Raw genomic sequence first — 27306 nt, forward strand, 5'->3', positions numbered from 1 at the left:
GGTAATCTGTTTTTTTGTTTTGTTTTGGGAGTTGTTATTGGTACATATAGTTTGATGACTCTTTTGACTTCAAGTAAAAATATGTTGTAATGGTCTTCAACAGTATTGCATCCAATCAAGGGATGAGAGATCGTTTCCTTTAAGATCATAGTTGCCTTTTTTGAAGTTATAATTGGGGTGTCATCTGTTCGTCCAAGGTTGAGGGGGTGAACAATAAGATATCAACTCACTCATGTAGCTTCAGTGAAGTTTTTTATTTGTCTCCCACACCACAACAACAGGTAACAGCAATCAAAATATGTTTAAAGTCAGCTCTGGGACATGTTATGCTTTGGATAAGAACATAATTACTTTTACCACCTTCCGGCCGCCTTCACTGCCTAACATCTGGCATCCTTAAATTAAAGAAACATGGTAACTGCACCTTTCCCCTGCTCAATGAGTCCATGTACCCCAATTTGTCTCTTATCATTATTACAACAACACCCCCTTGACATCCAGCCATGAATCATTATTATTGCACCACTCCTTGTCAGGAAGCCGATGTCAGTTATTTGAAGAATATACATCATAACGTCCACGTGGTAGCACAAGGCAAGTAAAAGGCTATGATCGTATCACAGCCTGGCTGTCTCGGCTCCAGTCCGTTCTTTATTGGAGTTGTGACATGGGGATTATGTCATTGTGATGATTTTTGTTGAGACAAAAGTCAATCATATTGTGGTCGCTGTTGGAAAAGGGTTCTTTAGTTTGTATTCCATAAATTAAATTCAAACTATTGCAGAAGATGAGATCGAGGCAGTTGTTAAATCTAGTATTGTTGGTTATTAGTTGTTCCAGTCCCAGATTTGTAACAGCATTGTAGAAAGTTGCATGTATGGGTTCAGTTGTACATTCGTTAAGGGTCCAGTTAATATGAGGTAGATTGAAGTCACCAAGAAAGATAAAAGCATGTGGGCAGGATGTTGCCCATGTTAGTAGTGAATTTAGCTTGTTTACATGTTCGATATCATAATCAGGTGCTCTGTAACATAGTAAGAATCAAAATATGATATTTAAGGATAATTCACAGATGATGGTCTCAGGAAGAGCAAGCTCCTGGGTAACTTGGATGTTTTTTACATGTAAGGACTTTTTATAGAAGATAGCAACACCACCTCCTCTACGAATTTCATGATCTGATCAGTAAACATGATAGTCTCTTACTGTGGTAATGGAGTCAGGGAGAGATGCATTGAGCCATGTTTCACAGACAAATATGATGTCGAATTTAGCCATATTTAGTAAGAGGAGAAGTTCAGGTTTTTTATTCATAAGGCTTCTTGCATTGAGTAGCTTGCATTTAAGGCCAGCTGTAGTTGGAATTGAGGTAGTAAGGGACGTGCGAGATCAGAATGACACATCTTCCAGGTGCAGCTTGACACCTCACAGGCATCCTGCCATCAAAAGCTAGAAAGGGGAAGGTACAATAAATGGGCAAAAAAGCTGTATATATATGTGCTGGGAAACAGGGAGAGGGAAATGGCAGGTGATGAAGAGCAGAGAAGCTCATCAGCAGTTTGGAACCCAAGGCCAGGCACCCTAAGAAAGAATGTCTATTATCCCCAAGCATCACAGTGTTCTCAAAACATCTCACTGAGTTCCAATTGGATGAAGATAGATTGGTATTGGGGAGGGGGAGGGTTGGGATGAGGGGAAACCTTTCTGTATCTTTTGAATGTGTGAAATCCAGAGCTAGTCTGACAACAGCCAACATCTCTTTAGTAAAAGAACCTTTTGCTTCAACCCAATGAAGTCAACGGTCTTTCTTTCCTAAGGGATGAGGTTGGAGCAGGTCTGACACAGAGTGTATGTGATCAAGGTCCACCCAATAAAATAATGTTTTTATTAAGATGTAGGAAATGTGTCTTTCTTACTTGACACTGCTATCTGGTATAATCTCCTCAAAGATTGTATGTTTCTCATTCTAAAATTGTTCCAGAAACCTTGGCAAATTTTGGCTATTTCCCCAGACCTTGGACAAAGTACTAGCTAAGCCCCTGCCCCCTATACATTTCATGTTGTTTTATTTTTAAGCTATGACTGTGTGCCTATAACATTTTTTAATGTTCTTATTTCTGAAGACCGTATAAAATAAAGAAACTCATGGGATACAAAATTCTAGACAAAAGATAAAACAAAGCATTTACATAGGTTTATTTTCATCACTATTCTATTTCTTTATTGTGTTTACTTTCTGCCACTGATAAAATAAAATTTTGAGCAAGTTTTAAAGCAGTGGTGAGAGAGATAACATAGAATTAGATAGACAACAAATACTACTTGTGACAACCTGAGTAAGGGCTGATGGGTGGGGGGATCAAATGAAATGATTTAATATTTGTTGAATGGTTTCAAAATATCATTTATGTTTCTCATGACTCTCATACCAAGGGGAAATTCTATTTCTACTCTGTAGTTATATTGACTATTGAGGTTCAATCACTTATTCAGAGAACATACTAACAATAAAACAAAATGGAATTTAAATATAGATTTTTATTATCTTTAATAAAAGATACTGATGGTTGTTTCCTAAATACAGCTTCTGTTCATTGCATATTATTCGACAAAATGCTCCTCGTTTGAAATGGATTCTTTCAAATGTGGTTGAACCAAGAAAAATAATTTCATGACTATTTTGAAAATGCTAAATCTGCTACCTTGTTTTCCGATTATATTTCTCCTCAAATAACAGATTTTTACCCTTATTCTTCATTATCAAATTAATTTATACATTCATTTCTGTATGAAATCTTTTTTCATTTTTCTAATGGAATCTGCATATAACTGACATAATATGATAAAAAGCATAGATCCAGATATAGTCATGGGACAACAGCCGCTGCTGTTGTCTAAATATTGTACTGGAGTAGCAAAAGACTTCACACAACACAAGAAGTTGATTGAGAGCCTAGACCAGTGATGGCTAACCTTTTTGTCATCACATGCCAAAAGTGTGTGCATGCGTGCTGAAAGCGCATGTGCGTGCCTGCACCCATAATGCAATGAATGCGTACCCCCGTGCCCCCCACCCCCTTACACATGCACGTGTGACCCTCCATGTTCTCCCTGCCCTCCTCTTTGCGTGACTGTGGTCCCCCGCATGCTGCCCCCTGCGCATGAATCTCCTGCATGCACCCTGCCCCCACGCATATGCAGCAGATACCCCAAAATCAGCTGGCTGGTGGGAGACATGTGTGCATGCACAGTGGAACTGAGCTGGGGCTACGGCTCGTGTGCCCACAGACATGGCTCTGTGTTCCACTTCTGGTACGCGTGCCTAGATTTGGCATCACAAGCCTAAACTGAAGTAACTTATTGTCCAGCAAGTAAAGCTGAAGGAAGATAGTAGATTATGCTTTCACCTATAGAAACAACACATTTCTTGTAACAGTAAAAAAAAAATGACAACATATGTAAACTGGAGTCCTTTATATTTTGATAGTCTATGGAATATGTATGCCAATAGAACTAAATATAGTTAATATTTTTCCTTTTCAAATTGTAATTGTAAAGAGATTAACTGCTTCATTAATGGCTCTTGGGAAAACATATATTACATCATCCTTTCTATTACAAGTAGTAACAATTGAATGTTTTACATTTTATGATAATTTGATGGTGAAAATCTATTTTGTATAGATCCTGCATGGTTCATTAACATGGGAAAAACATTTTTATTATGTGGTTTAGTAATGCATGTTCTTTAATCCAAATGTGAAGAAGAGAGGAAAAAATATTCTTTACTGAAAACAAATTATTATTAAGCAGCTTTCTGTTATGCACCTTCTAACCTGGGAAAGAATCATAGCCTACACCCTGTTAGGAACCTAGTTGTCTGTGTGAAATTGCACTTACCTGCCTGGTTTGTGGTTACATTGACTGAAACAAAGTGCCGTGTAGCTGGATTCTGGCCGGACACACCATTCACTGCCTCAATTTCAAAGGTATAATTTGTGTGAGAAAGCAGGTCTACCATCATCACAGAGGTGTTTTTCAGGTTGTTTTGTTGTGGAAGGTACCTGACATGACTGCCACATGCCTCACAGAGCCCAGAGTGCCAGTTGCACTTCTTGCATGCAATATAATAAGACACATCTTTCCTTCCACCAGAATCAGCAGGAGGAATCCATTCCAGAAAGACACTAGTCTCGTTAACATTTGAGATGGCACTCCGAGGTGCAGAGGGGGGTCCTGGTATGTAAAGTGAGAAAAATAAAGTAAGAATCAGATTCAAATCCCAAGTTCCTATCTAATATTTTCAAAGATAAAAGAATTATAAACCAAATAATCTATCAGGACGGGAGCTATGGTCCATTGGATCCCTGGGAATGCATTTGCATCCAACACTTTCCCATCTTTTCTTAGAGATCAAGACAAGACTTCCAAGAAAGGTAATGGGAAATCCAATAGCCTCCCAACAGTTAGCAATTCTTTTAGAATATGGGTATTTTAACAGTATATTTTAAACTTACAAAGCAAGAAAATCCCTTAACAATGAACACATAAATACAAAACTCCCCCCCCCCTCAATGACCCTGTCCTCTCTTCTCCTAAATACCTTCTTTGTTAAGAAAACTTCTGATTTTCTACTTATTCTCAGAACTATTATATGTATCTGGGTTGTTTTTGAATTGTGAGAATGCTACAATTAATTTTCTGTATAAATTGCACTGCAGTTTCATATATCCCCAAACACTTGTTGAAAGGAATTCTCTCATAAGACATTTGGGACAGAACTAAAGCAGGATTATTCTTTGTATAATCAAAGAAAGTTAGAATATTCATATATATGTATTCTCAACCATCTTATACCTTAAATAAGTATTAGAATTCAGCACAGCAGGGCAAAAATTCCATAGTTTCCTTCTCAGTAATTCCTTTTCATCACAGTTTCCAACACGCACTTTAGAAAGCAGTAACAAAAGTAAATCTACTCAACAATTCCAGATGACTAATGCATTGTATGTTATCACCGGGGATGGATATTGATTTTTTTTTTTTTGGTATTGAGTTTTTATCTTGGGCTGCCCAGAATCACTGAGAGTGAATTGGCGACCATATAACATTTCACAAACAAACAGTATCAAAAAATCATTTTGAAATTAGCCTTTGTTACTGAACATAATATCAAGCAACCTATCTTGGGAATACCTATGATCTTGCTGTGATCATTTTAAGTTTGTCCTGGCTCAGATATGACTACTAAATAAATCTACATGAAACATTTATGCATACACTCACAAAATAGTAGCGCATCATGAGGGTAATAAATTAACCATGGGCCCAAATTTATATGTGTTTTCTAATACTCAATCTATCAAATTCACCTAGAAACAAATGGGTACCTGGAATTCTAAGCTGTAGCTAAACTAACAAGGCAAAAAACAAACAAAGTAAAGAAATGCACACTTGCCATAGGAGTTAATGAATGCTAAGAACACTGTTAGCATTAAGCACTCGGATCCAGATTTTTGATAATGGTGATGTTAAAATTACTTGTTATAATTCTAATTCTAAAAAGTTCTTTATTTATATTGAAAATTCTATCAATAATTTATCCAATATTCATTAAATATTTTAATATGCATAAGAATTATCTTAGTAATATTAATTGTATCAATCATGTTTGCTCCTATGAAAATTGCATATTTACATATTCATTTTACAAATAGTTTAAGTCAGTGATATATCCAACGTATTTTCTTTATTTTATTTTCCCCACAACAACAATCCTGTAAAATGAGTTAGGCTGAGAGAGAGTAACAAGCCCAATGCCACCCAGCTAGCTTTTATGGCCAAAGCTAAAACTCAGTCTCCTGGTTTCTAGCGGGTGCCTCAACCACTAGACCAAAATGATTGATGTAACTATTGAAATGATCTGCATAATTCTATAAAAAGGGATGAAACTCCTGCCCTCTTTCAGGTCTTTATTCCTGACTTCCAGTACTTAATCTATTAATAAATCAAATTATTCTTCAATGTAAGTGTGTCTTGGTCTCTGGTTTTAAAGTTGTTTTAAGATAAATGTTTTCCTTCAGCATACACAAAAAATAAGCACTAATCTTCTTTGAATTTTTTTTTTATTTTTTATTTCAAATTTACATCTGTACTGTGTGTGAACAAAGTTATATTTAACTCATATTTATCTAATTCGGGTATCATTCATATTTATCTAATTCAAAATAACAGTGTTAATAATCTCTATCACATTTATCCATTTTATCATTATATTATTCAAACATACATAGGCAATTTTCTTATCCATTATTTCTTCTTCTCTTTTGTGCTTCAAATCTTATCCTTTTTTTAATTTGACTGCCACACTCATCTTTATCTCTGTCTTCATCTCTTTTTTATTCAGTCTAAACATTTCTCCTAGTACAATCTTGTGCTGCCAATTCTCCCAATTATCTGCCCATATTCCAGTCTCCTTATCAAAGGTAACTACTTGTGTGTTGTTGATTTATCTGTTTTATTTTCTTCAGTTTTTCTTCCTTTGCCGGCTGATTTGTCAATCCTGTTTTTTGCTCCAGTCCTTGATTTCTTTGTTGATACGGCCAGTCCATTTGTTCTTTCTGCTCCTTTTGCTTATCCTTTATCTGGTCCTCCTCTTCATTGTTGCTTTTGCTGATTTTTCTGATCTATATTTTTCCCTGTTCATATTGCATTTGCTGGCTCAGGTAGTCCTTTTTGTCCAAACGTAGTGCTGTTGCTTCCACCAATTCATGGGCAGTTTGATCTTTATCCAATTTTTCTTTGCAAAATGTTTTCTATTTACTGGTCCAAACTATTGACTAGATTAATAATATTTTGGAACACCAAGGACATATCATTAAGAAATCCTCTCATCCCCACAGTTGTTCCTTCAACTAGAGTCATAATAGTGATAAAAGTAGGACAAACGATCGTGTCTCAATCAAATTCAGAGCATCCAAAATCCTAGAAATGTAGTTTAATAAATAAAGGTCCCCTCTCTAATTTCCATGCTACCTTTTTTCCAGGAGGTATTTGTTTCACTCAGTCTCTATTTTTTTCAAAACACAGTCAATTGTTTAAATGGCCATTTCCAACATTTACTCAGTACTCTGTTAGTCCAAGATATTTTCCCAGTTCCTTAAATCTGCTCTGTGGTTTTAGTCTTTTATTCTAGCTTTCCAGAATCTCTTTTATAGAATGTTTCCCTTATTTCCACCTCTCGTGAGCATAAGACAATAAACAAGCAATAAACAATTAAAATTCACATCCATTCTCCTTTATAAGTTTCCAGGAGTCTATGAGTCACTTTTTCTTTCATTAGTCGATAGTGCTGTCAACTTATTTTTCAGCATAGTTCTCTTTTTAAAAAAATATTCCCTGCCACTTGGATAATTATATTTTTAAGAGTCCCTTCTCTAGATTTTTTAATCCTTGGGGTAACTTGTAAAGAAGTAAAATCATCTCACCCAGCAACACAGTCTCTGTTCACTGCTTCCTTCGCTACTGCACTGTCTTGGATATTCTGGCTGTTCCCAGCTTCATGGCAGCCATGCTGACTACCATTATTCCACCTCTTCGGATGAAGGGGAATTTCCAAGTCAGGGAGGAGAGATGTGGTTCTCTTCACCCTGCAAGGCACCCCCTCCCTTTACAAGTAATCCTTGAGGTACATTTAGTGACCACTCAAAGTTACAATATATCTCCCATGTTCAACCATGATTCAAAGATAAGAATTTTACAAATGTTATCTGGTCATTTCACTAACAAATAACTGGTAGGATTCATTAATTTGCAGAGACGCTGAAGCATGCCCACCTATCTCTTCCACCACCCATCCTTGCCCTGCCAGGGCCCCAAAGGCACTAGGTCTGCTTTGTCCTCCGTTCCAACCCTCACAATGCCTTTCAGAGGTCTGCAAAATTTATATTATAGGTTGTTCTTACTGGGCTATGTGGAGAAGCCATTGCAAGCTGACCTCGCAAAACCGTATTTTCCCCATCTTCTGCCACAGTTTGTGATTTGCAGTTTCTATATTTCCTCATGAAAAGTTTTAAAAGGAAGGGGAAGAAACAAGAGCACGATGCAGTGAAACAGAGGACAGACAATGAAGCATTAAGTGTTAAAAGGGCAATGCAAAGGGAGGAGGGAGAGAAGTCATGCCTTCCAGGTCAGGTTTCAAACAAGGCAAAGCAGCTTCCTCTGCATCATCCTTTTAATAATTAACTCTTCATTATCTGCTCTCTGTATCACTGTACTCTTGTTTATCCCTTTCTTTTAAAACATCCCATTTTAAAACTTTTTTTCATGAGGAAATATAGAAACTGCAAACTACAAATTGTGGCTCATTATCCTGTTTAGAGTTAAAGAGGCCATGCACAAAGGCAGAAGGTGGGGGAAATATTACTTTGCCAAGGTCAGTTTCCAACGGCTGCTCTGTGTGGCCCAGTAAGTACAGCCCACAATTCTGAGTTCTGCAGACCTCTGAAAGGTAAACAAGGCATTGTGAGGGGTGAAGGTGGCTGTGGGGACCCCAAGGAAAGGATGTAGAGCATGGGGGTATTTCAGGAGGCCCTGGGAGGCATGAGGCAGGCATCCTTGAGGCACTTCATGCATATTTAATGACCCCCACACACACATTCACCCCACATTCACCCCACATTCATTTAACATATGCATCAAGATGAAGGCTCTTTCACTTAACAAGTTTCAATTAACATCATTACCACCAAATGGGCAGGTTCCATTACTGTTATATGTCAAGAATTACCTGTAGCTACTAGTGTCAAGAAAATATCAAGGATCACATTGAAATCATGATTCCCAGTTATAGGGAACCAAATAAACTTTTCTGAAATTAAAGAAGGTATAGAGCAGGTGTGTCCAACCTGTGGCCCATGGTCTGCATGCATATGGTCTTGAACAACTAGTAATGCATCCAAGATAATAACAATATAAAAAATAAATAATACCAAGACAGTTCCTCTTCACTCCATGCAGCCCAGACAAGCCAAAAGACCTGCATAATTCTACATCCTGTTGCTTTGCAAACATTTGACATTTTATTGTAGATCAGGGGTGGACAACTACGGTGGACAGGATGAAAATGAAAACAGACTGCCAAAGACCAAGAAACTAAATAAAGGAATCTAAATGTTAAAACAAATGGTAGAAATTACCAAGAAATGAAAAGAAATGAAACCGAGAAAATCAAACATCTCAGGAAAGAATGTCATCCAAAATTTCAAAGATCTGTTAAAAAAAGCAAGAAACAATATTACAACAATATTTGTAAGAATGGGAAAATCAAAAAGTCTTCCAAAATATGTCCTAACTCAGAAGGAGATTTCAACCTTAAACTGATATGCTAAAATTACTGATTCTAAAAAGATTAAGCAAAGAAGGAAGTAGTGTATTGAAATTCAGTATAGTGATATCAACATCCTTAACAGATATTTCTTACTTACAAGAACCTCTAATATGAAGATGAAGTTTGACCAATACTTTAGCCCATTACCAAGTCAGCAAACTACAGAAATTAATGGAATATCTATAGAAATATAAACAGAAGAATATATATAGCAGTTCTAATCAAACTATGCCTGCAAAACTGGGCAACATCTCAGTTAGGGTTCAACTTCTATTGAAAAAGGTTTATATACCAAAACCAAACAAAGAAGACTTAACAGAGTATAGAAATTATTTTGTAATATCCTTAATTTCACATGCTAGCAAAACTAAAACCATGCAGGGAGAGGAAATGTTAGATTGAGCCGTTTAGTGTGGCTATGGAAAACAGATGTTACATTACAACAAGAAATCAGTAATTGCTTTGTTGATTATAGATCTCTTTGTTGTGTCAAACTATCAAGCCGTGGAGCTTCCTAAGGAAAATGGGAATTCCAGGAAATCTAATTGTCCTTATGAGAAATCTATATACAGATGAGGAAGTCACAATCTTGGCAAAATATGGTGAAACAGACTAGCTCCAAGTTGGCAAAGCAGTGAGACCAGCCTATGTCTTTTTGACTATTTTGGGAATATGAATGGGGAGAGGGTGGATTGAAAGATGAGTGTGGGTGGATTGAAAGATGGTTTTAAAATTGGAGGAGAAAATAACAATAATCTGCATTACCCTGATTTCATTACTTTGATAGCCAAAAATAATATGCAAGATATAATAATGAACATCAAGCAACATAATGAAAAGATGGGTTTAAAATCAATGAAGGACAACAACAATAGGTACAACACTCAGCCTTATTTTCAACAATCAGTAGAAAACTTCTGTTTTTTAAGATCAATTGTTTACAGTAAAGTAACCGAGCAACAAGAAATATAAGTATTATTTATTTAACATATTTATCGTATTTAGGAACTACCAGCCTCCATCAGAGTAGGCCTCACTTGCTGACTGCCTTGTGCAGGAATTATGTATGAAGTTAATTATATACTGTATATTATTTTGGTAATACACAATATATAATTGTATATTAATTTTAATTTTAATAATATATAAGAGAAAATATTTCATTTTTAAAATCATTTTGTGGATTCTATGGTGGATGTTTTTTTTTAAGGCTGATGGATGAGCATTTTCTTACATTAGTTATCAAGAAAGCTGTTTTAATTGTGTTGAATTAAATTAAGAAAGATATATGTACCTATCAGTGTTAGAATTAACTCTACATGACATTAGTATTGTAACTTTGGACATACATTTAATATTTCCATATTTTATTTACATTTAATCAATCTGGTGTTTGCTATATTTGGTATATCACATTGTTTACTAGCCGTAGACCTGTATTCCTCTTCTTTAATGTTACTTAATTAAAAATGATGGGAGAACTATTGTTTTAGAGAAAAGACATGGTGTAGTTTAAATCAGAGAACTCTGAAAAGATGAAGGAAGAGGGCCTTTTCTGTTGCTGCCCCTGCTTTGTGGAACATTTTGTCCTCAGTGCTGAGGAAAGCCCCCAATATCTTGGGCTTCCATAAAGGGTGTGAAACTTTGCTGTGTACCCTTGTCTGGAGGACACAGGGGCCCATGTAGCCATGGGGCTGGTTGAGCCTATGAGAATTCCCCCACCCCATACCTGTATTAACAATCTCTCCATCTCTTGTGATATTATAATTTTGTTTTACATTTTTCATTTTTAATCTTAAATTATTTGGTTTGTAATGTTTTATTATACTGATTAAATTGTATACTACCCAGAGCCCCTCTGAAGGAGCCAGGCAGTTAAAAAGTTTGATATATAAATAACATAAATCAGGGACAATAGAAAGACATTCAGTCTTCTAACTGGTCTTCCTCCAATGTCCCTTCCCCCACATATGCATAATTTTTCCAAAATGCTTGTTGCAAACTTTATTAACTATGTCTTCATATTAACAATTTGACTTTATTTGGAAAACAGATATAGTAAAGGCAACAGTTTCTACTGAATGATGCATCAACTTACCTACATCTATCCTACTACATAGCCAGTTATTCTGTTGATTTCATATATTTTACACTATATAGTTGACTGAAATAGATTATGGATATATGAAACAAATTATTTGGTTCAATGAATATTCACTTTATAGATCCCTATGATTCAAAATATGTCAGTAGATTAAACAGTTTCTTTAAAGTAGTGGCCACATTAGTAAAAATAGGATTAAATATTAGCTGAACTGGAACTTTATGGATCAAGACAAGAAATCTCTAAATATCACATGGTGGTAAATAGAAGAAAGGCAAAAATGGCTATCCTACATGTGAATTTTCAAAGGCTGATTCTATTGAAAACATTCTACTAAATTCAAATGAGTTAAAGAAAATTCAAAGTATCACACCAGTTTTGAAAAGATGAAATCTTCTTATAGCTGAAGATTGAGTCTCAGTGAACATATTCATACTGTTTTCTTAGAAATAATACAGAAATGAGTTTTTCAATTTGCAATGTTAGTACACAGTTGGTGTTTTCTGGTGATATTTCACACAAGTATTAATAAGATCAGATTCTGTTATCTTTTTCAAAATTTTCTGTACTTCAAGAACTTTTCAGTAATCTTTCTGAATTTTCTCATGCTTCTTGACTGCTCATACACATAAATCCTATCTCTTTCTTAAATTCTTCTGCACTTAAATATGTTAACATAATGGACATTAGGACAGTGGTTAATAGTGAATCATGCATATTGGCCTGTAAATAGATTATTTTTTATTCAGAATATAATTTCACATATTAATAGAAGATGGTTAGATATTATAATACAGATACAGCCATCATGAAACAGATGTAATCTGGATGTTTTGAAAAATGCTAATCACTTTTTTTTATTAGATCAAGTGTAATAATACTGAGTATTGTGGAAGTTTCTGCCTTAAGATGCATAGAAAAGAAAAGTCGAATACTATTTCTTTTATCTGAAGATTTGGATCAAAAACAAAAACCCTCAGGCTCACTCCCCCTTTTTGCAGAGACTTACAAAAATCATGCAGCTGACTTTCAGCAGCAAACTGCCATGAAAGAGAATGATTTCCCAAAGTTTTTACTTTAATAATGTCATTATTCATTGTAGTCTTTCACTTTGTTGTTTTTAAATAATGAAAGTTTGTCTCTTTGTTCTCTTATGAACATAGGGTAAAAAGTACAATAGACTTGCAAGGAGGAAAAAAAATCAATCAATTTGATCAATTCGAGAATTGCAAATGGTTTATTTTTCATTCAGTTCACTCAGCAATAGTTTCATAGGCTACTCTATTAGAAAGAGAAACTGCTACAAAAACAAACAAGAATTTCACTCAAGAAATTACAATGATTGCATTGTGGAGGTTAGATTAAACATTTTAATTTGCATGGCCACCAAAAGTACTTTTTAGACTGAGGAAATATTACTTTCCTTTCCTTCAAATTTTCCTTAATGCTATCTGTTATGTCCTGAGGACTCAAGGAGTTCTCACTCAGGTCCACTCACTTTACGTGGGCGTTATTCCCCCATTCCCATTGGTTGGCTCTCCCCAGCAGCCAGGTATAAATGCAGGCTGCGGGGTCCAACCGGTTGCTGATTGCTGCGAGCCAGTTCCAGGCTTGGCAAACACGGTCAGCCCTTTATTGTAAAATAAAGTATTGTTGCACTCCTGCTCTGGTTCAGCCTCTCATTGCTCAAACAAAACACTGGCGACGAGGATGGGATGGCTACCAGAAGCACCTTGCAACCGCTGAGTCACTAGCCACCGATCCACAGCCCAGAGAGAGCGATCGGCTGGCGACAAGAAACGCTGATCCGCAGCCAGAGAGAGCGGTCAGCTAACGAAACGAGCGATCAAAAAGAGCAAACGCAGATCTGCAGCCAGAGAAAGCGGTCTGAGTCAAATAGTTAGAAGCGTCTGTAGCCGCTTGTTAGCCCCGCTACAGGGAAAGTGAAGCGCTGCGAGCCGCAGCCGCTCTGCATTTGGCGCGAAATTCAAACGGGTGTCATTTGAATTTCGAGCCGGTAGGAATCACAGCACAGCGCTGTAGAGAGTCACTAACGCCCACTTTTTTTTTGGCGCGAATCAAGACACCTCCAACGGCTAGCAGCCAACGTGGTAACCCAGAGAGAGAGAAAGAGAGGGTAGCAAAAAAACCTCTCCAGAGCTGATATCACTAGTAACTCACGGCGCTCGTAGTCCCAGAGAGATTTTTCCGCAGGTAGCCCAGCCGTTCCAGCACCATGAGTTCCAATCCAGTATTCCCGGCGTTTAAACCAGACGAAGAGAAGTGGGAATCGTATAAGAACCGTTTCAATCATTACATCGATGCGGTCGGCCTGGCGGATGCGGGAGAGCATCGGAAAAAATCCTATTTCCTAATCTACTGTGGAGCCACCGTTTACGATACCGCTGCAGCACTCGTGGCGCCGAGAGAATTGAAAAACGTTCCGTGGTCCGAGTTGCTTGAGATCCTCACAAACCACTACGCTCCCAGGCCTTCACAAATCGCCAGGAGGTTCACGTTCCGAATGAGGAAGCAATCAAGTAAGGAGACCATCAACCAATATATGGCCGCCCTCAGAACAGCAGCCCTGCACTGCGGGTTTGGAACATACCTGGAGGACATGCTCCTCGATCAATTAGTTTGTGGGGTCAAGGATCTCCACCTACAGAGCGACTGCTAGCTAAAAAGACCTCAACCTCGCGCAAGCGTGAGGGAGGCCCTAGCAGCTGAGCTAGCAACGAACTCAGCCACCGAAATTCAGGGCCCAAGCGCCAAGCTAGCATCGTTCCCAGTCCATTCCGAAGAGGTGGAAGCGGAGGAAGCCCACAATGATGAGACGTGTCCATCGCCTCACCAATGACAGACGGTCGCAGGTAGGGGCCAAACAAGAATACACCGGTCCACCCAAGCACTCTGTGCCTAGCCTGTGGGGATCACATCAAAGGGCCACCTGCAAGTTTAAAGGAGCCGTTTGCAACAACTGCCATAAGAGGGGCACATTGCGAGAGTCTGCCAAGCCCCCAAAGCGCTGCACACAGACCCCCACCGTCCTCGCACTCGGGACCTCAGAGGCAAGTATTAAACTGTCGCACGCACCGCCTTGCCAGGCGTACTTGCCACACTGTTAGTAAAATTTCTCTCTCCGTTTCCCTAGAAGGTAAACTGTGCCACATGGAGGTTGACACAGGGTCAGCGCTCTCAATAATCTCGTGGAACACCCTCAAGAGACTCCACCCCAGCCTATCTACTACCCGGCTTCAGAGATGCCAGTTCGGTCTGAAGGACTACCAGGGAAGGCCATTCCCGTGATCGGCAGAGGCAAGTTCCTTGTCAGTTTTAGAGCTTTTAAAGGCCACCTACCTCTAGTGGTAGTTAACGGCAATCTACCCACCTTATTGGGGCTCGATTGGTTTCCCCACCTCGGCCTAGGGTTAACAGGAGTCCATGCTGTCTCAACCTCAGACACTGACTCCTTATTCGCTGACTACGCAGATGTGTTCAGCGAGGAGCTGGGGTGTTATAATGGAACCCCATCTCGTTCACCGTTGACCCCAGGCAGTCCCAATCAGATTAAAACCACGTAGAGTTCCATTTGCTATTCGACCAAAACTAGACGCTGAATTGGATAAACTACTAAAACAAGGGGTCATTGAGCCAACAGATTTCGCCAAGTGGGAGACGCCCATTGTCACACCCTCAAAAAGATGGTAGCCTGAGAATTTGCTCGGACTACAAGACAACAATCAATAAATATTTACAAGTTAGCGCCTACCCTGTGCCCGTCATTCAGCACTTATTGCACACATTCGAACCGGGCAGTATTTTTGCTAAATTGGACATGTCTCAAGCATATCAACAGTTCCCTGTTGATAACCAAACAGCGGAACTTCAGACCATCGTCACTCACAGGGGTGCCTTCCGATGCAAGCGTCTCCAATTTGGCGTAAGTGTTGCCCGGGTATTTTTCAGTCCCTCATGGAGCGGATTTTACAGGGCCTCCCTGGTGTAGTACCCTACTTGACGACATCTTGGTCTCGGCCAGGGACAGACCCCAACTCTTCCAGAGAGTGCGAGCAGTGTTAGAGAGGTTCAGACAGCATGGCCTCAGGTTAAAAAAAAAAAATGTGCCATTGCCACTAGACAGGTGGACTTTCTGGGTTATAAAATTGACGCCTCTGGCATTCACCCCTGGAGTCCAAGGTTAGGGCGATCCACGAAGCTCCCACACCGACCTCCAAAAGCGGAGCTACAAGCTTTCTTGGGGCTCCTAAACTTTTATGCATCCTTCTTGCCCCATAAAGCCTCAGTAGCCGAACCCCTATACAGATTACTAGACAAAAAGTCACCGTGGCACTGGGGGCACAAAGAAGACCAGGCGTTTAACGCCGTCAAATCACTACTTACGTCAGAGGCAGTGCTCATCCAATTCGACCCCAACCTTCCTTTAGTACTGGCAGCAGACGCATCCCCTTTTGGAATTGGGGCGGTCCTTAGTCACAGACTCCCCAATGGCGCCGAGGCCCCCATCGCCTTTTTCTCCAGGACGCTCTCGGCCACGGAGCGAAATTACAGCCAAATAGACAAGGAAGCCCTAGCAGCTGTTGCAGCCGTGAAAAAGTTTCACGAATTCCTTTTTGGCCATTTCTTGAACTGGTCACCGACCATAAGCCCCTCCTGGGCCTACTGGCGGCGACAAACAGACACCTCAAGTCCTTTCCCCTAGAATGACAAGGTGGACACTTTTCCTAGCGGCCTATTCATACAAACTTATTCACCGCCGGGCAAAACTCTATCCCACGCCGACGCTCTCAGTCGCTGCCCCTTACCGCTCCGGCTGAAGACCCAGCTCCTGTCAACGCCATTTTTGAAATCACCCAGTTGGACCTGCCCATCACCGCCCTTGACATCGCGCTAAAACCAAGGCAGACCAAACGCTCGCCCAGGTGCTCGACTGGGTGAGGAGGGGTGGCCGGGAGGCAACGTCGATAACAAATTCGCACCCTTTAAGACTCGCATGCAGGAGCTGTCCAGTTTGCAGGGTTGTCTACTGTGGGGCACTCGAGTGGTCATTCCGACCTCGCTGCGTGCCCGAGTCCTGGAGGCGTTGCACGAGGACACCCGGCATTGTGAGAATGAAGGCGTTAGCACGCAGCTACGTGTGGTGGCCGGGTCTAGACGAGGACATTGTCAATTGGGTAAGTTCCTGCAGCATTTGCCAGGAATCCCGTCCTGCTCCCCTATCGCCACCCCTACCAGATGGGAGAGCGCCAACGCCCTTGGTCTAGAATCCATATCGATCTGGCAGGCCCCGTGCATGGAAAGATGTTCCTAGTGGTCGTGGGCGCTTATTCCAAATGGATAGACGTGGCGCAGCTATCCACGACCACCACACTAGCAATCACCAACGTGTTAACACGCCTGTTCGTTACACATGGACTACCCGACTCCATTGTCTCCGATAATGGCCCACAGTTCGCATCAGTAGAATTCAGCCGTTTTGCTGCCAACCTGGGCATTCGCCACATTTTCACAGCCCCATTTCACCCTGCCAGTAATGGGTTGGCTGAAAGGGCCGTCAGGACCACCAAAGAGGCCCTCGCTAGGTTTGGCAGGGATGACTGGCACCACAAACTCGCACGGTTCCTGATGAGCCAACACTCAACCCCTGTGCAGTCACCAATAAGTCCCCAGCGGAACTTCTGATGGGCCGGCGCCTGAGGACTGTATTGGACAGATTGCACCCACAATACTGCCCTGACTCTCCCCTCGCTTCTACGTCGGGGTTAGACAATTTTGTTACAGGAACCGATATTCGCAAGGAATTTCGCTGGGGACCCACTTTGGATTCCTGGCGAGGTCATCGCCATCACCGGGCCGAGATCGTATAGAGTCAGGCTGGAGGATGGTCGCGTCTGGAGGAGACATATAGACCAGCTTAGAAGGCGCCTCAGCACCCTTGCCAACAAGAGTCCAGAGTCTCCAGTCGAAGGGGAGCCGCCTCATCCGCCGCCCAGCCACATCGCACCCAGCGACCAGTCTGCACCAGCGGTCGTTCCGGTCAGCCCAAACTCGGACAACAGCGCCCAGAGAGTTGACCAGCCTGATCCAACCCACGAGAGCTCGACCCCAGTAACCAACCCGGTGTTTCCCGAGGATGCCCAGTCCAGAGAGAGTGTTGGCGACACTATGCCGGCTCGACCATCACAGGCTGGTACCGAACAGACAGACAATGTTCCCGAGTTGCGCCGTTCCGGGCGCCAACACAAACCCCCGTCTACCTCAAGGACTATGCATGTTCGCATCTGGGGGAAGGGGTGTTATGTCCTGAGGACTCAAGGAGTTCTCACTCAGGTCCACTCACTTTACGTGGGCGTTATTCCCCCATTCCCATTGGTTGGCTCTCCCCAGCAGCCAGCTATAAATGCAGGCTGCGGGGTCCAACCGGTTGCTGATTGCTGCGAGCCAGTTCCAGGCTTGGCAAACACGGTCAGCCCTTTATTGTAAAATAAAGTATTGTTGCACTCCTGCTCTGGTTCAGCCTCTCATTGCTCAAACAAAACACTATCTTTCTTGATTTATTTTACTTAAACCAATGGATTTTCCCTGATAATTGTTGTTGATTATATCCAAATATCTATAAACAGGAATCATACAGCTTATCATAATTAATTAAATGATAATATGGGCAAATGAGACTGAAGAAATTACCTCAACCAGCTGCCAAAAAATATATGAATCTTCGGCAAGGTTTCTAATTTGTTTTGATAATTTGTTCAGCTGCACTGAGTATTATAATTCTAATATGAATATAAACATTAGAGAATATTCACATTTGTTTTATTTCATATGCTTTCAGAAAGTATATTACAAGTTACAAGTTGAAGATTCCTAATAAATATAATGATTGATCTATGACCCTTCTTATCTGAACATATACCTGCAGCAACCACCAAGTCTTAAATCTTTCCATAATGTACCACCTTTTCCAATGCATATTTATATGCTACTTTTCTGTTCTTTTAAATATTCAGAATGGCTTACAATAATTAAGAACATAGAGAATAGAACGCTTTTATTTAGATGGATGTTTGATTCATACAAATGCACTTTAAATACCATCTAGTCTCCTTTTAACATTTTCTCCAGATTATCCCACCGATAACAATTAATTCATGTAAGGTTTGGCAACAAATTACTATGCATAAACAAAAAATATTCAGTCAAGCTTTCAGAAATAGGTAGAGGTTTTATTTGCTTCTGTTTACTTCAGAGATTTGTTAAAACTTTCATTATGAGCAGAATTACCTACACTTTGCATGCAGTTGTACTTATTACTATTTATTTGCTTCCTGGATATTCAGTTTATACATTTTTTCTTACAGAGATTACATAGTAATTCCCATCAGGAGAAGAACATAAAATAATGGATATATATTGAAGGCATATTTTCAACCAGGATTTATTAGGAATGCTATAATGGTACAATTTACATATCATGCTAAACTCAAAAGAAACAAATCATAATACAACTTAGTACAGGTAGTCCTTGACTTTTGAGCCCAAAATTTCTGTTGCTAAGTGAAACATTTGTTGAGTGAATTTTGTCCATTTTACAACCTTGATTGCCACAGTTGTTAAATGAATCAATGCAGTTGTTAAATTAGTCACATGATTGTTAAGTGAATCTGGCTTCCCCATTTACTTTGCTTGCCAGAAGGTCACAAAAACTGATCATATAAACCTGGGACACCATCATAAACATGATTTAGTATTCAAATTTTGATTACATGATCATGCTGCAACAGTCGTAAGTGTGAAAAATGGTCATAGGTCACTTTTTTGAGTGCCATTGCAATTTTGAATGGTCATTAAATGAACTGTTGGAAGTCAAGGGTTACCTTTATTACAGAATTTTTTCCCCATGTATACCTATCCACTTGTAAATTTAAATTGTTCAAAGCCAATAAACAATTTCTACAGTTATTATATAACAAAAATAATGTTTGAGGTTCAAAATACTTTCTGAATCAGTTCCAAAGCATATAGTGCCCTGTGAAATACAAGATCAGCATATCAAAACATGAACAAACAAGAAAAAAAAAACTACCACTGAGTCTCTTTCCATAGAGGCCTGAAGATGGGGTTTAGATGCTGAAAATCTACCATTTCAAAAGTAGACAGAATTGAAAGTAGATGGGAATTTAAATATAATGCCCCTGGTGTTTCTTTCAGATGATATGAAATAATCTAACTTAAAAAAACTAATTTAAGGCCACAATCAATAAAATAATGAGGTCTGCATTCACATATAAATGCAGATTAAGATAAAGATGATAATGTGTAAAGATAAAATAAATATTTGAGTTGAATTTGTTTCCTGGTAAGGACCTGCACAGTTTTCTCAACAACAATGAAGAAGTACTTTGCCACTCTCTTCTTAAACATTCAGCCCAGTCTTTAGCCAGAGGTGACAATGCATGCATATAAAAAGGGTGAAGTTTTGATCACAATGATGTGTCTACCATCTTGCAACTCGAATACTTTAAAAACACCCTTTATGCTCTTGGTGATTTCTCATTCAAATACTAACAAGTTTCAACCCTGCTTAGCTTTCTTGGGATCATCCAAGGTCAACTTATTGTTGCCACCCGCTTTGGCCATCTAATTTTACCTTGAAAAGTTTCAGAAAACTAATGTATATCTACCAAATCTACTTCTCTTCCTATCATTTATTTTTCATTCGTCTTCATGCAAACTTTTAAGTTCCAAATCTGATTTCTTAAGAAAGAAGGTTCTGGGATGGTAATGGCCTCCTCTAGATAAACCAAGAGAATCATTTCCAGTTAAATGGCTCAAAAACCATTTTATAACTCTGTATTAAAAACAATTACTCACTTGTACAAGCCATGGTGAGTGGATCAGATTCCTTTCGGAAATAGTTCTCTTCACAATTACAGGATGTTGATGCTTCTTCATGTGTGAAACTGTGTGGAGGGCATTTGGTACAACCTTGACTTTGGGATGAATTCTTAAAGAAACCCAGCTGACATGCTGCAAGAGAAGAGTCAATACTTAAGAGATACTGCTTTCTTATGAGCATTGGCACACATTTCTATAATTTCTATAATTAAATCTTCAGGAACAAGCTCTGGTTGGAAAGAAAAAGTACCTGGAAATACTTTAGTGAGCAATTAAAATGGGCTTCCTATCTATTTTGAGAGATTCATTCTTTGCCAATTATGAAAAGGTGGACTGAATTATATGTAAAATATACAATTATGTGGAATTGTTTGGTAATACCTAGATAGCAGGGTGGATGGGTAGATGGATTAATGGATGGATATATCCAAATGAACCCAAATTATAAGACAGATTTCATAAGATGTAGTTTTCTTACCTGACATATTGCAAGATTTGGATTATTTTTATTTTTATATTTCATTTATTTCTTATTTTCTTTTTGGAGAGTGGCCATTATTTGAAATTACACACAATTCCCCCTCATCCCCATATCCAATAAAAACCCGTGAGTGGAGTTTCTTTTGTAAATAGTATCAAATGTTCCTTTAGACTCAGCTTAAATTCTATCAGAAATGGTGCTACGGAACAATAATACTGGTACAAAATCAACTCAGGAGCATGTTCTAAATCTACAAGGTTATGTATGGCAGTTTTTGAGAATGAATTATTTACACTTTAATCTTTCCCCTGGTATAGACAACAAAAGTGAGGAGAGCCCGTGGCTTAAAGGCTAATACATCTACCTAATACGCAAATAACCCAGATTCAAATCCCAGAAAGATATGGCTATCTGATTCAAGCTGAATAACTTGAAATAAATCTATAATAGTCTCCCTTTATTTCTTTGTTGGTAAACATAAATTCAACTACTTACACCTTCTGTTTTTAATTCTTGCCAAGAAGACACAGACTTCACCAGAATTGCCTCAATGCCGTGTCTGCAAAATTATATTTGCCTTCCCAGCAACCTGCTCACTTGCTTTCCTCAAATATCACAGTATAATGGGATTAATCTGAAGATCCAGCTTTTCTTTCAAGTGGAATAATTTTTTCTCTCCAAGAAATACTTGAACTCAGTGCCACAAAATTAAACTACACATTTGCTTCATTGATAGTGATACAAAGTCTGAAAAAATTTCATACTCACATGGGTATTTACATACTTAATTTTTCCAAAGTCTGTGTAACTGTGTTAATCCTTGTCTACTCAGTATATACTTCTGCCTACTACTTATTAACACATAGCTCCCTCCTTTCAGGCTGGTCTCAAAAACATCAGAATTTGAGATATTATTGAAGACTAGAGCTGACCATTTTCCAAGCTCAGATAGTATTTAGGAGGGACTTTAATGCTGGGATGGATTTGAAAATGAAGTGCTCTTCTGGCATTTCAATCCTCTGTACTTACATTTTAACCATTTTCTAGTTAATTGGCTTAAGACAAGATTTTTGACATAGGTATTGACATATCTAGCCATCAAATTTAGTATTAAATGGCTCGGCTCCTAGAGACTCAAGGGAAAAGTTCACTGCCTAGAAAGAGTGAAAAGACTATGTTTTAATATATTTATTTACTACCAACTTCTTTACTTACTACACACACTTTTGCATATCCTCCTTTCCCCCTTGAAAAGCTATTTCCCCCTTCATCTAAGGGTTAAGGCTCCGACCCTAAATATTTCAGAAATTTCTAAACTGATTTTTTTTTGTACTCCAAATTATCACATATAATAAACTGGAATATGCATGAAGTTTAACTCAAAAATTCATCCAGCACGTCTCAACACAAGTAGGCTATAACCAAACATAGACCATCTTTGATAATTTCTATTATTACATCAATGCGGTGATACACAAACTGCAGTTCTGAACCAGCACAAAAAAGCCTAAGTGATTCAAACCCTGATTTGACAAAGAGCATATTCACACCAAGATTTTAGTAACTGTTGCTTTTTTTAAAAAAAAAAAATCATTTATTTAATTAAGGTCATAGATCAAAAGAAAAGAAAGTAGTGTTTCATTCTCCCAGGAAACTTTTTATTTCCAGAACAGAAATAAAAACTTTGTTTAGTTAGTTATGCGTGTTAAGTCATCCAATTTTGACGGATGCTGAATACAAAACCAAATGAACAGTAAAAACAATTAAAAATATAAAATCACACATTCCTGACAAAAACAATCATTAAGGCAACAAAAATTACAACGGCCCTCCTCCAAATTACATTAACCCAGGCTTTGAAACAAAGCCAGGTTTTTAACGCTTCCTTGAACACAAGCAGTCTTGTGAACATTCCTGTGTTATATGCAAAATACAATAGAGTAGTTTGAATCTGGTTCCTTGCATTTGATAACTACATAGTTTCATCCCACAGAAAGGCTTTCAAAGTGGCAAAGCTAGATGGTCTTCCCTCAGTGAAACTGTTGAGCAGGTACCAGTGGTAGGATTCTATTTTTTTACTACCAGTTCTGTGGATGTGGCTTGGTGGGAATGACAGGGGAAGGATATTGTAAAATCTCAAGCCAGAGTTGTATTTGCCAGTTCTCCAAACTATTCAAAATTTACACTACCGGTTCTCCAGAATTGGTCAGAACCTGCTGAATACCACCTCTGGTAGATACAATGGTATTCCTCATCTAGAATGTTAGTGCATTTAATCAGACTTGAAATTGAGACAATAATGTACACAGTTTTTAAATGTTGGGTTAACTATTTCTGGAAGGCAGTGTTATTCTTCCTTCTAATTGCAACATGTTTCAGTCTATCACTATATAATTAATAAACTAAAAAGCATACATACTGACAAAATTACCAATGTTACTTTTTCTCAGTGTTACTGAGATACCTCTCTATTCATAATTAAAATGACTCTTTTTTTTACTCTTTCAACATGTGCAGTATCCTTATGTATTTTTAACAAGATGACTTAAAACACTCACACCTTTTCTTCAAGGCTGCTACAGAAGCATGAAAATCCCTCAGCTATGCAAATACAATCAAGATATGAGAAAGACGCAAGAATGTATGGTTTTTATAAAGAACCAATGGAATTAGATCAGATACTATTTGGGAGATGAAAAATTAATAAAAAAATATAAATAACTAGTTGTTGAGTATTAAAATGGAAGAAGAGCAAGTGAAGAAAACAATGAAAAGACAGGTGAAAAAATTTGGCTATCCAATAGAACTAGATAAATGGCAGAAATTGTAGGATACAAACTGCAAACTAACAATGTCAATGCCATATAAGGAAAATTTATACAAAATGTTTTATAGGTGGCATCTACCACTGGCAAGATTAGCAAAGATGTATGAAAACTTATCAGCTAAATGTTGGAAGTGTAATCATATACCAGGTTCATATTACCATATGTGGTGGATATGTTCAAAGGCAAAAAAATACTGGACTAAAATACATACTTGGTTAGAAAAATGATAAAGTAACACATAGATTTGAAACCAGGAATATTTTTGTTGGGTATATTACCAGAACAGTATAACAAGATAAAACATACTTAATTTTACATGTATAAACATCAGGAAGTAATGTTTTTGCACAACAATTGAAAAATGAAGAGATACAACAGATGAAAGTGTTATAAAAATATTAGAATGTGCTGATATGGATAGACTAACACTGAAAAGAAAAGAAAAGAAAAGAAAAGAAAAGAAAAGAAAAGAAAAGAAAAGAAAAGAAAAGAAAAGAAAAGAAAAGAAAGAGAATACTTTTTAACTTGGGACTTGTTCTACCAAAGGCAGGGGTGGGATTCTTCCAGTTCAGACTGGTTTCAGTGAACCAGATGTTTCATCTGGTTAGCCAAACCAGTATTTCAACCAAACGGCTGGCACTACTCACCATGCCCCTCCTCCTAGGAGTCTCCACGCAATGCAGGTAAGTGCAGAGTAAGCACAGAGACTCTGGGAGGGTGAAAAACAGGCCTTCTGGAAGTCCGGAAATGGACCTGTTTCCAGCTTCAGGAGGGCCTCCAGAGCTTGGGGGAGGCCATTTTTGCTCTCCCAGAGCCCTGGGAGAGGCAAAAAAACAGTCCTCCCAGAAGTACCTGAAGTCCAGAAATGGGCTTGTTTCTGGCTTCCAGTGGGCCTCCAGAGCCTGAGGAAGTCCATTTTCACCCTACCAGAGGCCTGGGGGACAACTCTGGATGCTTGGGAAGTGAAAAACAGCCCTCCTGGAACTCCCAGAAGTCTAGAAATGGGCATGTCTCCGGCTTCCAGTGGGCCCCCAGAGGCCAGGAGAAGCCGTTTTTTCCCTTCCAGTGGCCCGGGGGAGGCATCCAGACCCTTGGGGTGGCAAAAAAATGGCACTCCCAGAAGTACTGGTAGTACCCACCCCTTTTTGAATCCCATCCCTGATCAAAGGGTTAACTAACAGTACACAGGTTAGAATCTAAAAAGACCAAAAATATAAGAAACATTTTTTGTATTGAAATTTTTATAAGTTGGACAAACTAATTGTATTACTATTTTGTGATTAATATTGATATGCTTATTATGATTAATATTGTATCTCTACTTACAACTGACTGTGCTCAGACAACACATTGTTCTGAGCTTGTCAATCAGAAAGGCCGGCAGTTTGGTGGTTTGAATCCCTAAAGCCATGTAACGAAGTGAGCTCCCATTACTTGCCCCAGCTTCTGCCTAGCACTTCGAAAGCATGTAAAAATGCAAGTAAAAAAATAGGGACCACCTCAGTGGGAAGGAAACAGCATTTCGTGTACCATTGGCGTTAAACATCTAGAAACAAGTGAAGTAATAACTAGCAGTCAGCATGGGTTTGTTAAAAACAGATCATGCCAAACCAATCTTATTTCATTCTTCAACATAGTGACTAAATTAGTAGATCAGTGAAATACTGTGGATGTAATATATTTAGATTTCAGCAAGGCATTCGACAAAGTACACCACAACCTACTTCTTAGTAAGCTAGAAAAAAGTAGAATAGATAGCACCATCACTAGATGGATTTGCAACTGGCTGACAAACCATACTCAATGAGTAGTCCTTAATGGGTCTAAGTCTACATGGAGGGAAGTAAGCAGTGGGGTGCCACAAGGTTCTGTCTTAGCCCCAGTACTCTTCAATATCTTCATTAACGACTTAGATGAGGGAATACAAAGGGAACTTACCAAATTTGCAGATGATACTAAGATGGCAGGAATAGCTAACACACAAGAAGATAGGCTCAAGATCCAGATAGATCTTGACAGAATAGAACACTGGGCCGTAACTAACAAAATGAAATTCAATGTAGAGAAAAGTGAAGTCCTCTACTTAGGCAAGAAAAACCAAAAGAAAAACCACATATAGACTGGGTGAAACCAGTAACAGTAACTGTGAGAGGGATCTTGGAGTCTTAGTGAACAAACCAGCTAAATATGAGCCAGCAGTGTGCAGCAGCAGCCAGAAAAGCTAATGCAATCTTAAATTTCATTACAGGGGTACAATCAAGATCAAGTGAGGTACTAATCAAGATCAAGTGAGGTACTAATACCACTCTATAAAGCCTTAGTAAGACCACACCTAGAGAACTGCATTCAGTTTTGGTCATCACATTATAAAAAAGATGTTGAGACTCTAGAAAAAGTACAGAGAAGAGCAATCTGGATGATTAGGGGACTGGAGACTAAACTGTATGAAGAAAGGTTACAGGAACTGGGCCTGGCTAGTCTAGTGAAGAGAAGGACCAGGGGAGACATGATAGCAGTCTTGATGGTGGAGATAACAGACAATAATATGAAATTACTTTTAATTGCAATTTATGCTCCAAATGACAATCAAGAAGGATTTTATAAAAAATTACACAGGACAATAATTGACTTAGAATATGACAATATATGTATGTTGGGGGACTTTAATGGAATAATTAACGAGAAGATGGACTATAAAACACAAAAACAATAAAACAAAACAGAAAGATCTTGCCAAAATCTTTTTTTTAAATGACAGATGAACTAAACCTAAAGGACGCTTGGAGAGAAAGAAATATTAAAAATAAACAATATACTTTTTATTCAAATAGACACTCATCATGGTCCAGAATAGATATGATATGGATGTCAGCGGAATTGATTATTAACATACAGGAAATTGCGATAGAAACTGGTACCTGGGCAGACCAATATCCAATGACAATTAAGTGGAAAGGATAAAGAGAAAGATCTAGATGGACTTTAAATAATGCTTAATTAAAAGAAAAGGACTTCACACAGAAAATGGAGAAAGAATTGGATTTCTTTTTCAAGAAGAATAGAAGATACATCAATACAAAACTTGTGGGATACAATGAAGGCTTACCTTAGGGGTTTGATAATAGACTCTACAAAGATAAGAAACAAACAGAAAAGGCAAGCATTGAAAATGTTAGAGGATGATTACAATAAACTTAAGAAAGAACGAGAAAAAAATCACCATTAAAAAAGATGTGAAAATACAAATGGACATAGTTAAACACAAAATGGGACTAATGGAAAAAGAGGAACTAGCACAGAAAATTAGAAATGCTAAGCAAAACTATTTTGAAGATGCAAATAAACCAGGCAGATGGCTAGCATGTAAATTGAAAAAGGAGAAAGAATCAAGAAAAAATAGCTCAATTGATAGATGACCAAGGGCAAGCCTGCTATAGAAACACAGAGAAGAAAAAAGTTGTACAGGACTTTTATTGGAAGTTATATGAACAAGAGATAACAGAGGAAGGGAGGATTAAACAATATTTACAGAAAGCAAATTTGCTCAGATACCAAAAGATATTGAAATGATGTTAGAAGGAAACAT

General features: G+C 38.6%; 1 protein-coding gene across 8 annotated transcripts in view; it reads right to left on the bottom strand.

Moving 5' to 3' along the window:
* Nucleotides 1–27306, bottom strand: part of EPHA5 (EPH receptor A5) — a 168951-nt gene that overhangs the window by 90834 nt on the left and 50811 nt on the right. For 5 of the 8 annotated variants that reach the window (XM_087916034.1, XM_087916040.1, XM_087916033.1 and 2 more), the window contains exons 3-4: nucleotides 20388–20543; nucleotides 3901–4236 (exon numbers count right to left, since the gene is read on the bottom strand). The exons of 1 other annotated variant lie outside the window; for it this stretch is intronic. In XM_087916034.1, the coding sequence (XP_087772160.1) occupies nucleotides 3901–4236; nucleotides 20388–20543 (492 nt within the window). The remainder of the gene's footprint in view (nucleotides 1–3900; nucleotides 4237–20387; nucleotides 20544–27306) is intronic. 2 more of the 8 variants (XM_087916038.1, XM_087916036.1) reach the window with 1 other exon arrangement.

This window comes from Pseudonaja textilis, chromosome Z, assembly GCF_049901715.1.
Source record: "Pseudonaja textilis isolate UNSWEBS1 chromosome Z, rPseTex1.2, whole genome shotgun sequence".
In the NCBI taxonomy this organism is placed as follows: domain Eukaryota; kingdom Metazoa; phylum Chordata; class Lepidosauria; order Squamata; family Elapidae; genus Pseudonaja; species Pseudonaja textilis.